This window comes from Emydura macquarii, unplaced genomic scaffold (assembly GCF_026122565.2).
Source record: "Emydura macquarii macquarii isolate MOO-44397 ecotype Brisbane River unplaced genomic scaffold, CSIRO-AGI_Emac_v2 contig_561, whole genome shotgun sequence".
In the NCBI taxonomy this organism is placed as follows: domain Eukaryota; kingdom Metazoa; phylum Chordata; order Testudines; family Chelidae; genus Emydura; species Emydura macquarii.
The window spans coordinates 13,847,189-13,862,089 of record NW_027130698.1 but is presented as its reverse complement, the minus strand read 5'-3'; the positions used below and the strand labels follow the sequence as shown (position 1 = coordinate 13,862,089).

The following is a 14,901-nucleotide window of genomic DNA, read 5'->3' as shown; positions in this document are numbered from 1 at the left end:
GTCTACACAGCAACTAGACACCCACAGCTGGCCCATGCCAGCCAATTTGGGTTCATGGGGCTCAGACTGCGGGGCTGTTTTGTTGCATTGTAGACTTTTGGGTTCTGGGACCCTCTCACCTCACAGGGTCCTAGATCCCGGGCTCCAGTAATGAAACAGCCCTGCAACCCAAGGCCAAGTCAGCTGGCCTGGGTCAACCAGGGGTGGCCAGTTACTGTGTAGACAGACTCTGTAAGTCTTTGCAAGTAGCTGGACATCTTTCAGATGTAATCACGCACAATAAAAACAAAACAGGATAAATCAAATTCTAATAGTGACTTGTAGCAGGTTGTTCTACCTATTGAAGGGACAGTCTGCAATTTACAGCCAATACAGCAATCACGGAGCACCCTGCCCTGCCCTGGGGGATGGGCTATATAAACCAGAAAAGGAAGCTTAGTGAGCGAGGAGATCAGAAGCCATGCTGGCTGCAGGCCTTCCAAATCATGAGCCTGACCTATGCCCTAGAGACTTGTTTTTTCTGACCATAAGTTGGGTGGTTTTGACTCAAGGCCCTGACTCCTAGAACACTTTAGGAACACTAGGAACTCTGCATGGCTGGGTTTCTTTGGAGAGGGGACGTGATTGTTAGCTTGGTTTTGGCTTCTTCTTCCTTGTATTCAGTACATGAGCGCTCTGGAAAATATAGCAATCAAATAGCATACCTTGCATACATACCATGTCTGTACATGCCTTGTGAGTCGGTGAAATTATTTCCTAGACTCTAAATCATTTTGTTTAGTACTGAAAAAAAACTGAAGACGATGTGACTTCCTTTAACTTACCTGCAGTGAAACTGACTCTGTGTAAATCTCTGATAATACCATCATCAGCCATTTCAGCCAGTGAGGCATTGGACCAGTCAATGCCAGCCTTCTTCCCATTAGGGAAAAGAACATAACCTACAGCGAGACTGAGAAAAACACAAAAAAGAACTCACCTGGTGCAATTCACTGTTTCCAACGCTCAAGCAAAACTAATAACCTCTTTCATGGAACAGAATGGCCCTTTAAAGGAGACTACAGGCTAGGTATGACCCTAATTCTGGTTCAGCACAGAACTGAGGAATGTGGTTCCCAGAGGAACCCAGAGAATTCTAGATGGATGGTAATGCATGCTGGGGAAGGGAGCAAGGAAATTAATGATCTCCTGGCCCTATAGTAACAATGAGTGGGGAAGAGGCAAGACTTACAATGAGGCTCTTGAGAGGAAGACAGGGTGTAAGAGGCAGGTGGATAGAAGGGTCAGCGGTTAAAATGACTAACAATGTTAGGAGCTATTAGAAGGTGTAGAAAATAAGACAGGAAACATGATAATGCCACTATATAAATCCATGGTGTTCCCGCATTTAAACACTGTGTCCAGTTCTGGCCGCCCCATCTCAAAAAGTGGAACAGGAAAAGGTTCAGAGAAGGGCAACAAAAATGATTGACGGTATGGAATGGCTCTGTAGGAGGAGACACTAAAGAGATTAGGGCTGTTTGGCTTGGAAAAGAAACGGTTAAGGTGGATAGGATAGAAGTCTAGAAAATCGTGAATGGTGTGGAAAAAGTGAATAGCTACAGTACAAAACCATGGATCACCCGATGTAAGAACTAGATAAGTTCATGGAGGATAGGTCCATCAAAGGCTATTAGCCAAGATAGTCATGGATGCAACCCCATGCTCGAGGCGAGCCTGCACCTCTGACTGCCAGAAGCTGAGAGGGAAAGTCAGGGGTGGATCTCTTCAGAATTGCCCTGTCCTGCACATGCTCTCTGAGACTCAGGTGCTGGCCACTGTCAGACACAGGATACTGGTCTAGATGGACCATTGGTCTGACCAAGTATGGCCATTACAGAGATGGAGGGCTGGCTTGAAAGGGTTTTGAAGTACTTGAGAAAAGATGATAGGCTAAAAAGCCAGAAGTCACCAAATCGAAGGAGGGAGTTCTAAAGGTTGAGTCTAAATATTGCAAGAGGACACCTGTTGAAAACATACTCTCTAGCCCATTTCACTGGAAACGTCAAAACTGCCTGCCTTTAAGCTGTAAACTGATTCCTCAATGTAAAAAGTTTGATCTATAGTTCATTGGTCATTGGGACTCATGGATTCATTTCCCCGCAATGACTCCTGATTTTTGTTTGTGTCTTTTGGATAAGACACTTAACCACTCCACTTCAATTTCCCCATCAGTAAAATGGTTATAATGTGTCCTGTTTCAAGAGGATAATGTGAGATTTTATTAATGTTAGTAAAGTGCTTTGAGATCTTCTGATTTAACATGCTATATAAGTACTTTCTTGTTAGTATCTATGTTAGTATCACACAGGCTACAAAAGGCCAGATTTGAAATACTTTGTCTCCAATTTTTCACTTGCAAGTGCACATAAAATAACTGGGATGCCTGGAAGTGCTTGATTTGTGCCTATAAATCATATACTAAGACAGCTGAGTGATCTAAACTGAGCCTGCAAATAACTGAAGGTGAAAGCTGTACGCATGATTATTTGTAACCACAAAACTGTGGGGGCCAAAAACAAGGTCTGGCTGAGGTCTGGAAGAAAATCTGGACATACTGGTGCAGAACAAGGCAGGTATAAGTCCCACAGACTCCTTGAACTTACTGTGTTGTAGTTGCTGGTACACAAATAATAGTTAAGTGTGCTGAGGTCCCATCCTGTAAGAGAAAGAGTGGAAATGCAAAAGTATTCTTGTTTGCTTGGATCAGATGAGACACCTGGGATTTTGCATCCACCAGCTGTTTATGATGCAACTGATCAAACTAATTCCTTTTTGCCACTTTCTCCCAGAAAGCCTATGATCTCATAAAATGATAGATTCCAAAGAAGACCATGTTTATGTAGCATTTTACTATTGCATGTAGTGAAACTTTCTTGATATGTCAACTTAAGTACTAGACATTTTATATTTTCCATGAAAAGCATTCAGTCTGTGATGCAGACAATTCAAACCAGACACATTAAGGACTAATTTGATGCAGCAGTGATGTTTAATGGTTTTATGTGTTTTCAGAGAGAGGCTGTTTGGCAGTATAATGGCATTGCATGGAAATAGTCATGGAGATGAGCGGGACAAGAATACCCAAAGGGAACATAGAAGGACCACAGCCAGCAGGAGCAATACGATGAGCACAGGCAGCAAGTAGCAGCAGTAGGAAATGAAAGAGGACCCAGAGAGAAGGACTAGAAACTTGACCTGGAAGTGTTTGAGAACAGTACATAGGAAAAATGTTAAATAAAGAAGCAAACGCACCTTCATTCTTTTCACACCTCCCCCTCCCTTGATTCTAAGGGCTTGTCTACACTATAGGTTATGTCGGTACAATTTATGTCACTCAGGGGCGTGACTAAGTCACCATCCTTAGCGACATAAATTACACAGACTAAGCGCTGGTGTGGACAGCGCTATTCAGTGGAAGAGCTCCCACCCCTCATGAAGGTGGTTTTATTATGCTGATGGGAGAGCTCTTTCCCATTGGCACAGTGCGTCTCCACCAGACGCACTGCAGATGGGTGCAGGTGCGCCACTGTAGCGCTTCTAGTGTAGACTAGCCCATAGGCTCTAGTGCACGCTCCTTTCCAGCCATTGCAGTCTGAATTTCAGCCCATCGTGTGCTGCATATACACACAAAGGAAGGGTATGCCGACTTTCTACCAGTTAAACTCTTAGTCCTGCCTATCAAAGCAAGCACCTGGGTTTGGTCCAAAGGATAGTGATGGAAATAATTTTAACTTCTGAGGGTATGTCTACACTGCAGACAACAGACCCACAGCTGCAAGTTTCATAGCCCAGGTCAACTCATGCTACGGGGCTGAAGCCTGGGCTCTGAAAGACTCGTCTGGTTTCATCCTACCCTATGACACATCCTATCCTATGACTCATCTGCACAATGCTGCATGTTACTGCGTGTTTAATCAAAGCAACTATTGCACTTGCTCATTCATGCATGCAAGATTTTACAAGGCCCTCTCATTCCGTTTATTTGCTTTGAAGTTTATTTCTTGAAATGCTCAGATTTTGGAATTCCATACACCCATTTCAACACAGGAAATGCCTTCTCAGAAGCATTTGCCTGGCAAGATGTGCAAGTTTGGCCGTCAGTGCCTATTTGTATTCCCCTCATTAATAATTCCACTAGCCCAACTGCTCGTATCAGGATGTTTTTGCACATTTTTTCCACACAGCCACAAAAATGTAGCCTGGAAACGAAAGCTGAGCAAACAATATGGAAATATTTGCAGTGACTTTCATTTTGGAGCTAGGAACCCCAAAACAAAAAAGGCTTAGAACATCTCAAATCCTCAGCTGGTCTAAATCGGGGTAGCTCCAAGTCCACTGAGTTCTGCCAGTTTACAGGAGCTGAGGCTCTGTCCCCAAAAGTGCTGAACTGTCACCAGCAGAGATGGGCAGTGTGTTGCGGCGATCCGCAGCCTGATCAAAATAAGATGCCTGGCAAAGGGAAAATGAGATGCTAGCAAAATAAATGTAAGTGCCCTGTGGTGGGATCCCAGACACAAGGACAGTTTATAAAACCTCCCTACTGCTATTTTGGGGGTGGGACTTGGTGAAGTTCCTGATAACAGAGAAGTTGTGAATCAGAAATTGGAGCTAACAAAAGATTTGAGGTTTTGAGTGAATGATGGGAGGAAAAAACAGAAGCCATTTCCCTAGGAATGGAAAATGGACTAATACCACCAATTAAAGGGTCCATCTTAAGGGTGAAAGAACAGTAGGCTGTTGCTCTAATCGCTGAGGAAAGCATCAGAAGAATATTAAGGGAGAGAAGAAAAGAAATATTCTACCCAATGAGCTGTGCGGAATAATGTGGACATTTGTGGAATCTGTTTCGCAGTCACAATTCTGTGATCTAAGAGGCCTCATACTGAACAGACGTACAAGGCCAGGTCGCGTCCCTGAAACTCAATCCCTGAGGTGGGGTGGTGCGCCTCAAATCCACACCTGGAGCTGTACATGGTATTCCCCCAGAGCTTGAGGATGCAGCATGCACCTGTCCAAAATTGTCTGAACGTCCAGACGCACACCCTTAGAGGAAATGAAATATTACCTCCAGAATGGATTAACAGCCACATCCTTAGTTGTCATCTGTTGGTATGATACCCTAATGCATGAACGTTGCTAGAGAAAGTAACCAATGTCACTTCCAGAACTAATTTTCAGTAGCACATCTGGAAGCATCAAACCCATTGTAAAGTCTGCAGATCCAGCCCCTGAAGATTTCCCTGGGCAATGGGAATTCTCAGGTGGAGTACAGCCTGAACAGTAACTTTGTGCTACACCCTCAAGTCAAGAGAGTGGGGAGAAGAAGAAACGGGAGGTAGCGTTCCCAGGGGGAAGGGAGCATGGCTGGAGCATCCCTATACCTGGCAAACCCAGCTGCAGGAGCAGCCGATTGGAGTTGTGGACAGCTAAGTATAAATTAGAGCAGTACACAGGGATGGGGTATTCCCTGGTCAGACCAGATGCGAGGAACTTAAAAATGGCTTAAAGGAGAGGGATGGGCAGAGATGCACATTCTGTGCCAAGCAGGGTCAGCCAGACCGGAGGATCTGGACCATTATCTGATATTCAGAGGGTGGCAACTGTCCACCCATGCGCCTGGCAAACTGCACAAAGTGTAGAGGAAAATTCCTTCACGACTCTAACTCAAGCTGATCGTTTACCATTAATCTTCTTGTGTGTTTATTGTAAAAACAAACATTTCAGATGTGCTTAATGAAGTCAGAGTCCAGCAAGCATGTGCTACTGAGAACTAGTTCAGCACATGTTTATGATAGGATTGACAATGGGACAACTTGTTCAAAAGTAGAGTCTAAAGATATGGCTGTTACGATATTTGGTTTCCTCTTGGGATATTAGACATATCTTACAAGTTGAGTGAAGTTTGCACTGCTAGAGTGCAGAAAGACACAGCAAGACCTACCTCACAATGCATCAAAATCATGACATATCGGTAAATCTCAGCCCAATTTCGGATGCCTGGGGAAAAAATGGAGAGCATGTCCTTGAAAGTTCACCTTCATTGAGCACTTTAAATAAAAGCATTGAAATAAAGGTATCTGGCTTCCTTATCTTTAGCTAGAAAAATGCTCTACCAGGCCATCACGTACAAAGGTTATAAAAATGTCTGTAGGTAGAAATATCAATGAAATTCCTCCTACTAATGGGGAAAGGATTTAATTTTAGAGCTGACTAACGCTAATCAGCTGCAATAATAGCTAGTGGCCAAATATTCCCCTTTAACTTGTTCAAGGCCCCAATCCAGCAAGCAGGGCCACATGGCTGTAGCTATCTGCCCGCCCACTGCAGCTCAGAGGATAGACCCCAAGGTAGTGGCATGACCCCCACAGGACAGACTCTTCTTTGCTGTAACTAGGCCTTACTCTAGCGCACGGAGGCTCTGTGTTGACCTAACCAATTCTGGGGACTGGCCTGCAGGTGTGGCAAGGGTTTCCATGGATCCTAATCCCCTCTCCCCATTGTGCAGGAACCACAACTACTGCGGCCTACAGGAAACAGAAGCCCTCACTGAGGTGGAGGGAGATAGGGAGGTCTGTGAATCAGAGGCACCCAGAGTGAACTCGCCACAGACAACATCTGTGTGGGAGGAGGTTGTAGGGGCTTATGTACCCCTCTGCTCCATGCACAAGCCATGCACGCAAGGCTGGAGGGAATCTTCGACCCTACTGGGCCCCTTAGCCAGACATTTGCACCGTTTCAGAGCTGTCAGCTGGCTCCAACTGTGGGGTTGGACAAAGAGGGAATCTTCAGCCTCTCAGATTGTCTCTCTGCCCTATGGGCCAGGGAGAGAGATGAAGTTTTAGGCTCGTCCTCTACTAAAGGAACATAGCTGTCTGGTCAGGATACAACGTGTTCTTCCAAAATGAGTTTTGTCGGGTACTTATCCTGAGAAATCATTAATGAGCTCGTAATGGCAAGATTCAGCTGCAAAACATTTTTATATCTAATCATGAAACAGATCATTTTAAAAGTCACACTTAAGGATGACCTTCCTGCAATCTCATCATTAATAGCCAAAGCGATAACCTCTAGGTCAGCACGTAATTGAATTGTTCAGGATATCGTTACCGTAAGAGTGGCTCCGAACACCTCTCATAAAGAGCTCTTTCTTCTCATGACCTTCAATTTCAATTTCTCCTATAGACTGGCCCCATTGTTCATAACGAGAATGTTGTTCCCCATCTCTGGGGGAGAGGGGAGAAAGGAGGAGGGGTAAAGATCATGAAGCTAAAAAACAAGGCTTCTTATTCAAACACACGCCCCAAACCCCAGTCAGAAAAAGATATATATGAAAGATGTATATGAAAGATACAAAGATTTCAGATTTCAGAACATCTGGATCTCAGCTGAGCCATATGCCTGCAATTTGTCAGACATATTTTTGAGTTTTAAGAACATTGCTATGAACTGTTTAGCCTATAAATAGGTTATACCAAAAGACACCCTGAGAAAGAGACTATAGTAAGCCCTTTCCCGCCTAAAATGATTGCCCACAATACAATACCTGAGGTGCCACTGTTTTCCCCTGTACTTAGAATAAGAGACACTGTTTTCTTAGGTCTCTTCTTCTCTGCCTTGTAAGCTATGTCTACGGTGCGAGCTAGGGTATGCACGTATGCACACTAACTCTCACTGAGCTAGCACGAGTATAAATAGCAATGTAGCCACAGTAGCACGAGCCGCGGCAGCGGAGGCATGGCTGAGCTGTGCTGAGTGTTACCCACCAGTTTCAGACAAGTTTGTGCTCGGGCCGGCTCGGCTGTGCCTCCGCCGCCGCTACCTGGGCTACTCTGCAATTGATACTCATGCTAGGTCGATGGGAAGGAGGGCGAGTATGTGCGCATGAGCAGGTGAATCGCATCCCCGAGCTCAGAGTGTAGACATAGCCTTAGTGTAGTTGTGGAGTACTTTATGCCTGCACAAAGCGGGTGTAAAATGCTACCAAAACAGAAGAGTAGCATTTTGTACTCGTTTCACAGACACAAAAATGCTTACACAAGGTGTCAACCAGAAGAGAACCCGGCTTTGGAGTAGCACCAAAAGGTCCAAAACAGGATCAGAATCCCACTGTCATAGATGTTGTAAAAAACCATCAAGAACAAAATGTTGGTCTGGGGTATGAATTTACCATCTAGGGCCCTGTTCTTGCAAAGGGCAGATCCCCGCACTCACAGTCAGTGGGATTCTACATGCGTGCAGGTGCCTCCCCATAGTGCATTGCAGGAGTGGGTCTAAACATATGTGGGTAGCAACAGTTGGCAAATGCTGACTCCTTACCAGAGACTATTGTATCTTACTATAAAAATGTGCCTTATGTGTGAATCTAGGCCAGGAGGTAGCTGTGAGGAGCAAAGTTCTTTAGTGTATGGATTTAAATTACATTATTATTCTAAACCAATAAAAAATACACGCAACCTTCAGAACAAAGGCAAAAACTTACACAAAAGTTGGCTCTATCTATTATGAACTGGTCTGTGGCAAAACTAATTGGTAACACTAGCTGGACTAGTGAAGCAAAAGTTACCACCAATCCCAGAAGAGTTAAAACTGTCTCACTTTTTGACTCTTTGGAAGAACTCTGCACTCCACTTTTCCAAAGCAAAGGCATGTGCAAACACCTTTGGGTGACTGTCAAGGTTAAAGTCAAATATATCTGAAAAGGAAGTCCAGCTACAAAAGAAAAGACAGAGAAATCACATAAGTTTTCAGTTTGTATTGAGTCAAAGCCTGCAATCATGACTCACACAGAGCTTCAATTTGTCTTCAGGATTTGTGCCCTCATATCTCTCATGCTTGGAATCTTCTGATTTTTACAATATTTCTAGATATTACAGGTCCCTGGGAACAATGGAGAAACCATGGTACAAAGGTGCAATTATTGCATAGCAGCACAGGAAATCTGATTACCCATCAAGTTGGATTGGCAGTGGGAATAGCAAAAAATTCTAATCTGCAATATTGCTGCTTCACTTTGTCTCATTGTGATCAATTGTAACTTACACACTCCACCTTGTACCACAAATGCTGGGTATCTTTGTCAGCAGAATATTACTTTGCATTGAAAGTGAGTAACCATACCTTACAGATCAGGAGGAATAGGGAATCACAAATCAAACACAGACCAGCTCTACACTAGAAAAATTCATGTTGGACTGGAGTATGAAAATGTACGATCTCTGACTAACAGGAATGTGCTGGCAAAAGTGGCTAGTGAAGACACAATTATATCTGGCTATAGTTTCTATGCCATTGTCATTTCCCAGTAGCGTATCAGAGCAGGCAGACAGTTACATGAAGAGTTGGCTCTGCACACTATATCCATGCACTTAGGAACAAAGTACTCTGGGGAATACAACCCTTACAAAAAAGTGGTTCTGAAAATATAATCTTTAATAAACTAAAAAAAAAAAAAATCTAAATATTACCCAAGAATATTTTAAATAATCTTGATTTTTCCAAATTCACAGATTGCTTAAGGGACATGGTAAATTGTTTTTAAAAGGGACATTATAAAATATATGCTTCTCCATTGTTTATCACACTAGACTAAAACATTCCTTTCCCCAACAATTTTGACCCTTGCTATAATGAAGACATTGGATATGTTTCTTACATAATCCATCATGGAGCTGCTCAGTGTAATTCCTTGTGTCTATATTTCTGTCATTGACGGTATGCATCCAATCCTACCCTTGGATATGCATGCAATATTCCAAGTCCATGGACAGACAAGAGCAGACTGTGGGTCTGTGTTAGTTAGCTTGCATTCTCTTTCCTAGCGAGATGATTATAGCCACAACAGCCTTACTGTAAACTATGGTTATTCATTACTCTTTTTTTTTTTACCCACCACTTTTTGCACAAATACAGAAAACATATGAATAGTGGCACCTAGATGCCCTATGAGACTATAAAACTTTTTAAAGAAGGCCTAACTTTGACATTTGTATTTATCGAGCCAATCCTCAATAAATGTTTTTAGTAATTTAATCAGGAATTTACTATATATACAGGAGGAAATTCATCCCTGAGCTGAAGGACAACACAAGGTCTATGCATCTCTGAATCAGACTTAGCATGGGTCCACAACTTGCTATTTTTACTCTTACAAAATAAATGGATCCATCAAACTGCAATGCTCTTACTGGAAAGAGAATTTGACATGGACTAGTTCGCCCTCCTCTTCATTCCACTGATGTCGATACGGTCCCCTTCTGGAAGATTAAACATGTTGTTATCTTGCCTTGTTTCTAAATCAACAGTATCATTTACCACCATTCCTTACATTTGTTTTTCACTCCTCCTTTTTCGTTTACTGAGCTGTTGTGGAACCCATATGCTTTTGTATCACAACATTTAATTAGTTTAAGTCCAACGAATGGGAAAGCAGCAACGGGGAGGGAGGAAGAGCTTTGTTAAAATCACCTGTTTCTGTACCTGGGCAGGGCAGGCAAACCAGAAAAATTTAAAGGGAAGCGTGGTAGATGCTGAGCATGCTGGGTAGCTTTCGTGAAGCCAGCATAGATAGCCAATTTTTATAGGCTGGCACTTCTGCAAGTCATAAGCTCATTACCAGAGCTGAGCCAATCTGATCTTGTGGAGGATAGAGAATTATTCTATATAGATGAAACAACGAGAGTCCTGTAGCACCGTAAAGACTAACAAATTTCTGCAGGCATAAGCTATCTATCGTAGGCTGCAACCCACTTTGTCAGTGCATCAGTGCATCTGTTGTTTTTGCTGTATACAGACTAACACGGCTACCCCTCTAAATCTATATAGATGCTACAAGATGTTCTCAGTGGACCTGGCTAAATGATAATGGAAAGCCAAAATATGTGCCTGGTGTTATGGCTTGGAGTAAAATTTTCCAAGAGTCCCTAAGTGACTTAAGAGCTTTAGCTCCATTTTCAAAAGTGACTTAGGCACATAGGAGAGTCAGACTCCTCGGTCCAGGTCCTCAAAGGTATTTAGGGACCTAAAGATGCAAATAAGCAACTAACCTGCTTAAGTGCTTTTGTAAATTCCCGTAGGAGCCTATCTATATCTTGAGATGCCTAAACACCTGTGAAAATTTGGCTCTCGGTGTTTACATCTCTTTTGAAAATGGGACTTAGGCTCCTAAATCACTTAATCACTTTTGAATGTTTCATCCATAGTCTCAAAACCTGTAACATTTTAGCTAGAGATTTCTCATCTGAAATACAATCTCAAGAGAGCAAGTCATCTGTCAACAGCTAGAAGGATCACCTGACCAGATTTTTTCCTGTTTCCTGACTAGGCAGAAGTTTGGGTATAGACAAAATAAGAGACACTTCCGTTCTCACTGTTGCCTGAAACTTTTATCATTGAACTGTACATTTTAGATCACACTAGAAATGATCTCTGAAGAAGATCACAGGGGAAAGAATGAGCATATGTGTGCTAAAGTAAAATGTAAATATTATGCTGAAACCCTTCCTGGTGAGGCAGATGTTACAGACTATACTTGCATTGTAACAACAGCAGAGTTTATTAAAGTTGGTATCGGACGAATACTCTGCTAGATGTATTACCTAATAGAAAATTTTTTAAATCTATTGCCAAGTACTGGTTAAAATGCTTGAGCTGTTTGTATTAAATGTAAACATTTGTACAATAAGCCATTGTGTGGTATGGTGCTGTCTTTGAATAGGATTTGAAGCTGGTAATAAGAAATGGAATTCACTGTTTCCAACTCTATGTTATGCTTTCTAAATTATCCTGATCTGACAGCACTCTAGCCTGTGTTTCAACAGGGTTTAGCTGAGACTCAGGAAAAACAGTGTTGTAAGTGGTTGTACGTAACTTGTCCTGAAACCCCTCTTGTAGTGGCGTGATTTATCCCGTGTAACCTTTCTAACTAAACAGATCCAGGTCCTATTGTGCAGGACACTCTCTGACCATGTAAGTAACTTATCTAAATAGATAATACAGACAAAAGGTGGTAAAAAAATACATTATCATCAACCCCATTTTACAGTTGGGAACCAAGGCAAAAAGAGATCAAATGAGTTTTCCAAGTGACACAGCAAGTCTCTGGCAGATCTGAGAACTGACCCAGTTTTCCTGAGTCACAATCCAGGGTCTTAACAATCATCTTCCCCCTGAGGTGATATGATAATACCTGAGTAGTCCATTGAATTTTATTCTCCAGCGTCTGTGTGGTTCTAAGCATTCAATTGTCAGGCCTCCCGCACGCCAGCATTTTTCAGATTCATCACGCACCATCATGTCCGGATGCACTGGGTGCTAAGAAGATAATTCAATAAAAAATTCCACAGAATTAAAGTGTGGGGATAAGGCAGAGGTGGGGTCATAATTTATTCATCTGTTGTGGTGCCCGGTGCAATGGACCATTCTTAGTTGGTCCTTAGGCATTACCATTGATGATAGAATAATAATCTTGGGATCATCCCTCAATGTTAAATTCTAGATGGGTAACAAACACCACCATTGAATGTTATCCCAAAACTCCAGCCACCTACTTTCCTCTCACCCTCCACTTACTTCAAACTCTCCAATTCCATCCACGTGGAGGAAGAGCCACATTTCACAAAGCCCATTCAGACGTCTTGCAAGACGAGTGATCACAAAAGTCTTGTCAGTTTCTGTAAACCCAGTGAAGTAAACAGAATCCAGGGCCTACAGAAAGGAAAACAAACAAACAGAAAGTTTTAGCACTGAGACAGAGAACAAAGAACAAATGGGAAGTAAGGTGTGTGGGGAAGAATGATTATACATGTCAAAAATCATCAGGCCAGTTAAGCTTCCCCCCTAATCATAGGGTGTAGGATATTCTTTTTTCCTAATGTGAATCCTTTGTAGAATGACTCTAGTGAACATGATCCAGAGGCTGCTTTTAATCCCAACCCTTAAGTCCCTTCCAATCAAACATCTCAAAGGGCTTTACAAATAGCAAGTAAGCCTCACAATACTTCAGGCAAGTAGGTAAGTATTCTCATTTCTATTTTATACATGGGTACCAAGAGGTTAGGAGACTTGTCCAAGGTGATACTTGGTCAGTAAGTGAGCTAGGAAAAGAACCCAGATCTCATGTCTCCTGGTCCGCTATTTTTAATTAGCTGACAATGTTTCTTCCTCTTTTAATACTTGCATGACCACATAAAAAGTCTTGAAAAGTCTTGGAAGACAGGATAGATTCCAGAAGACTGGAAAAGGGCAAATATAGTGCCCATCTACGAAAAGGGAAATAAGGACAACCTGGGGAATTTCAGACCAGTCAGCTTAACTTCTGTACCTGGAAAGATAATGGAGCAAATAATTAAGCAATAGCTCTGCAAACCAACCCGATAGCTAACAAGGTAATAAGTAACAGTCAGCATGGATTTGTTAAGAACAAATCATGCAAACCAACCTGATAGCTTTCTTTGATAGGTAACAAGCCTTGTGGATGGGGGGAGGCAGTAGATGTGGTATATCTTGACTTTAATGCTGTCCTGCATGATCTTCTCTTAAACAAACTAGGGAAATACAACCTAGATGGAGCTACTATAAGGTGGGTGCAAAACTGCTTGGAAAACCGTTCCCAGAGAGTAGTTATCAATGGTTCACAGCCATGCTGGAAGGGCATAACGAGTGGGGTTCCGCAGGGATCAGTTCTGGGTCCGGTTCTGTTCAATATTTTCATCAGTGATTTAGATAATGGCATAGAGAGTACCCTTATTAAGTTTGCGATGATATCAAGCTGGGCGGGGTTGCAAGTGATTTGGAAGATAGGATTATAATTCAGAATGATCTGGACAAACCGGAGAATTGGTCTGAAATAAATAGGATGAAATTCAATAAGGACAAATGTAAAGTACTCCAGTTAGGAAGGAACAATCAGTTCCACACCTACAAAATGGGAAATAACTGCCTAGGAAGGAGCAGTGCGGAAGGGATCTGGGGATTTGAGTGGACTACAAGCTAAATATGAGTCAACAGTGTGATGCTGTTGCAAAAAAAGGAAACATGATTCTGGATGTATTAGCAGGAGTGTTGTAAGTAAGACACGAGTAGTAATTCTTCTGCTCTACTCTGCACTGATTAGGCCTCAACTGGAGTATTGTGTCCAGGTCTGGGCGCCACATTTCAGGAAAGATGTGGACAAATTGGAGAAAGTCCAGAGAAGAGCAACAAAAATTATTAAAGGTCTAGAAAACATGACCTACAAGGCAAGACTGAAAGAACTGGGTTTGTTTAGCCTGGAGAAGAGAAGGGGGGGGGGGGGAAGGGGAGGGACATGATAACAGCTTTCAAGTACATAAAAGGTTGTTACAAGAAGGAGGGAGAAAATTTGTTCTTCTTGGCCTCTGAGGACAGGACAAGAAGCAATGGGCTTAAAATGCAGCAAGGGAGGTTTAGGTTGGACATTAGCAAAAACTTCCTAACTGTCAGGGTGGTTAATGACTGGAATAAATTGCCCAGGGAGGTTGTGGAATCTCAGTCATTGGAGATTTTTAAGAGCAGGTTAGACAAACACCTGTCAGGGACGGTCTGGATATCACCTCCTCCTGCCATGAGTGCAGGGGACTGGACTAGATGACCTCACGAGGTCCCTTCCAGCCCTACGATTCTATGAAAAAAGCGCCTGAAAGACTCAGAAGGAACCAGAGGAGGGAAGAGGCAGGTGCAAACGACCAACATGCGTTTGCTAGCAGGACTAGATGCAAAGCCGGAGGGTTGCCAGCCGCTTCCTTCCTGGGCCCTGAACCGGCCCGAGTCCAGTGTGACCCACCCGCGCTCCTGGGGCTCTGCTGCGCGGAGAGGGGCTTGGCTGGTAAAGGTGCCGGGGCCCAG

At 42.9% G+C, this 14,901-nt stretch overlaps 1 protein-coding gene across 2 annotated transcripts in view; it reads right to left on the bottom strand.

The window, feature by feature from the left end:
- LOC137147806 (rifampicin phosphotransferase-like) overlaps positions 1-14,901 on the bottom strand; it is a 59,663-nt gene that overhangs the window by 43,810 nt on the left and 952 nt on the right. The window contains exons 3-10 of one of the 2 annotated variants that reach the window (XM_067540193.1): positions 12,610-12,744; positions 12,227-12,351; positions 10,227-10,295; positions 8,638-8,751; positions 7,150-7,265; positions 5,984-6,039; positions 2,646-2,698; positions 825-952 (exon numbers count right to left, since the gene is read on the bottom strand). In XM_067540193.1, coding sequence (XP_067396294.1) covers positions 825-952; positions 2,646-2,698; positions 5,984-6,039; positions 7,150-7,265; positions 8,638-8,751; positions 10,227-10,295; positions 12,227-12,351; positions 12,610-12,744 — 796 coding nt within the window. The remainder of the gene's footprint in view (positions 1-824; positions 953-2,645; positions 2,699-5,983; positions 6,040-7,149; positions 7,266-8,637; positions 8,752-10,226; positions 10,296-12,226; positions 12,352-12,609; positions 12,745-14,901) is intronic. The other variant, XM_067540194.1, reaches the window with a different exon arrangement.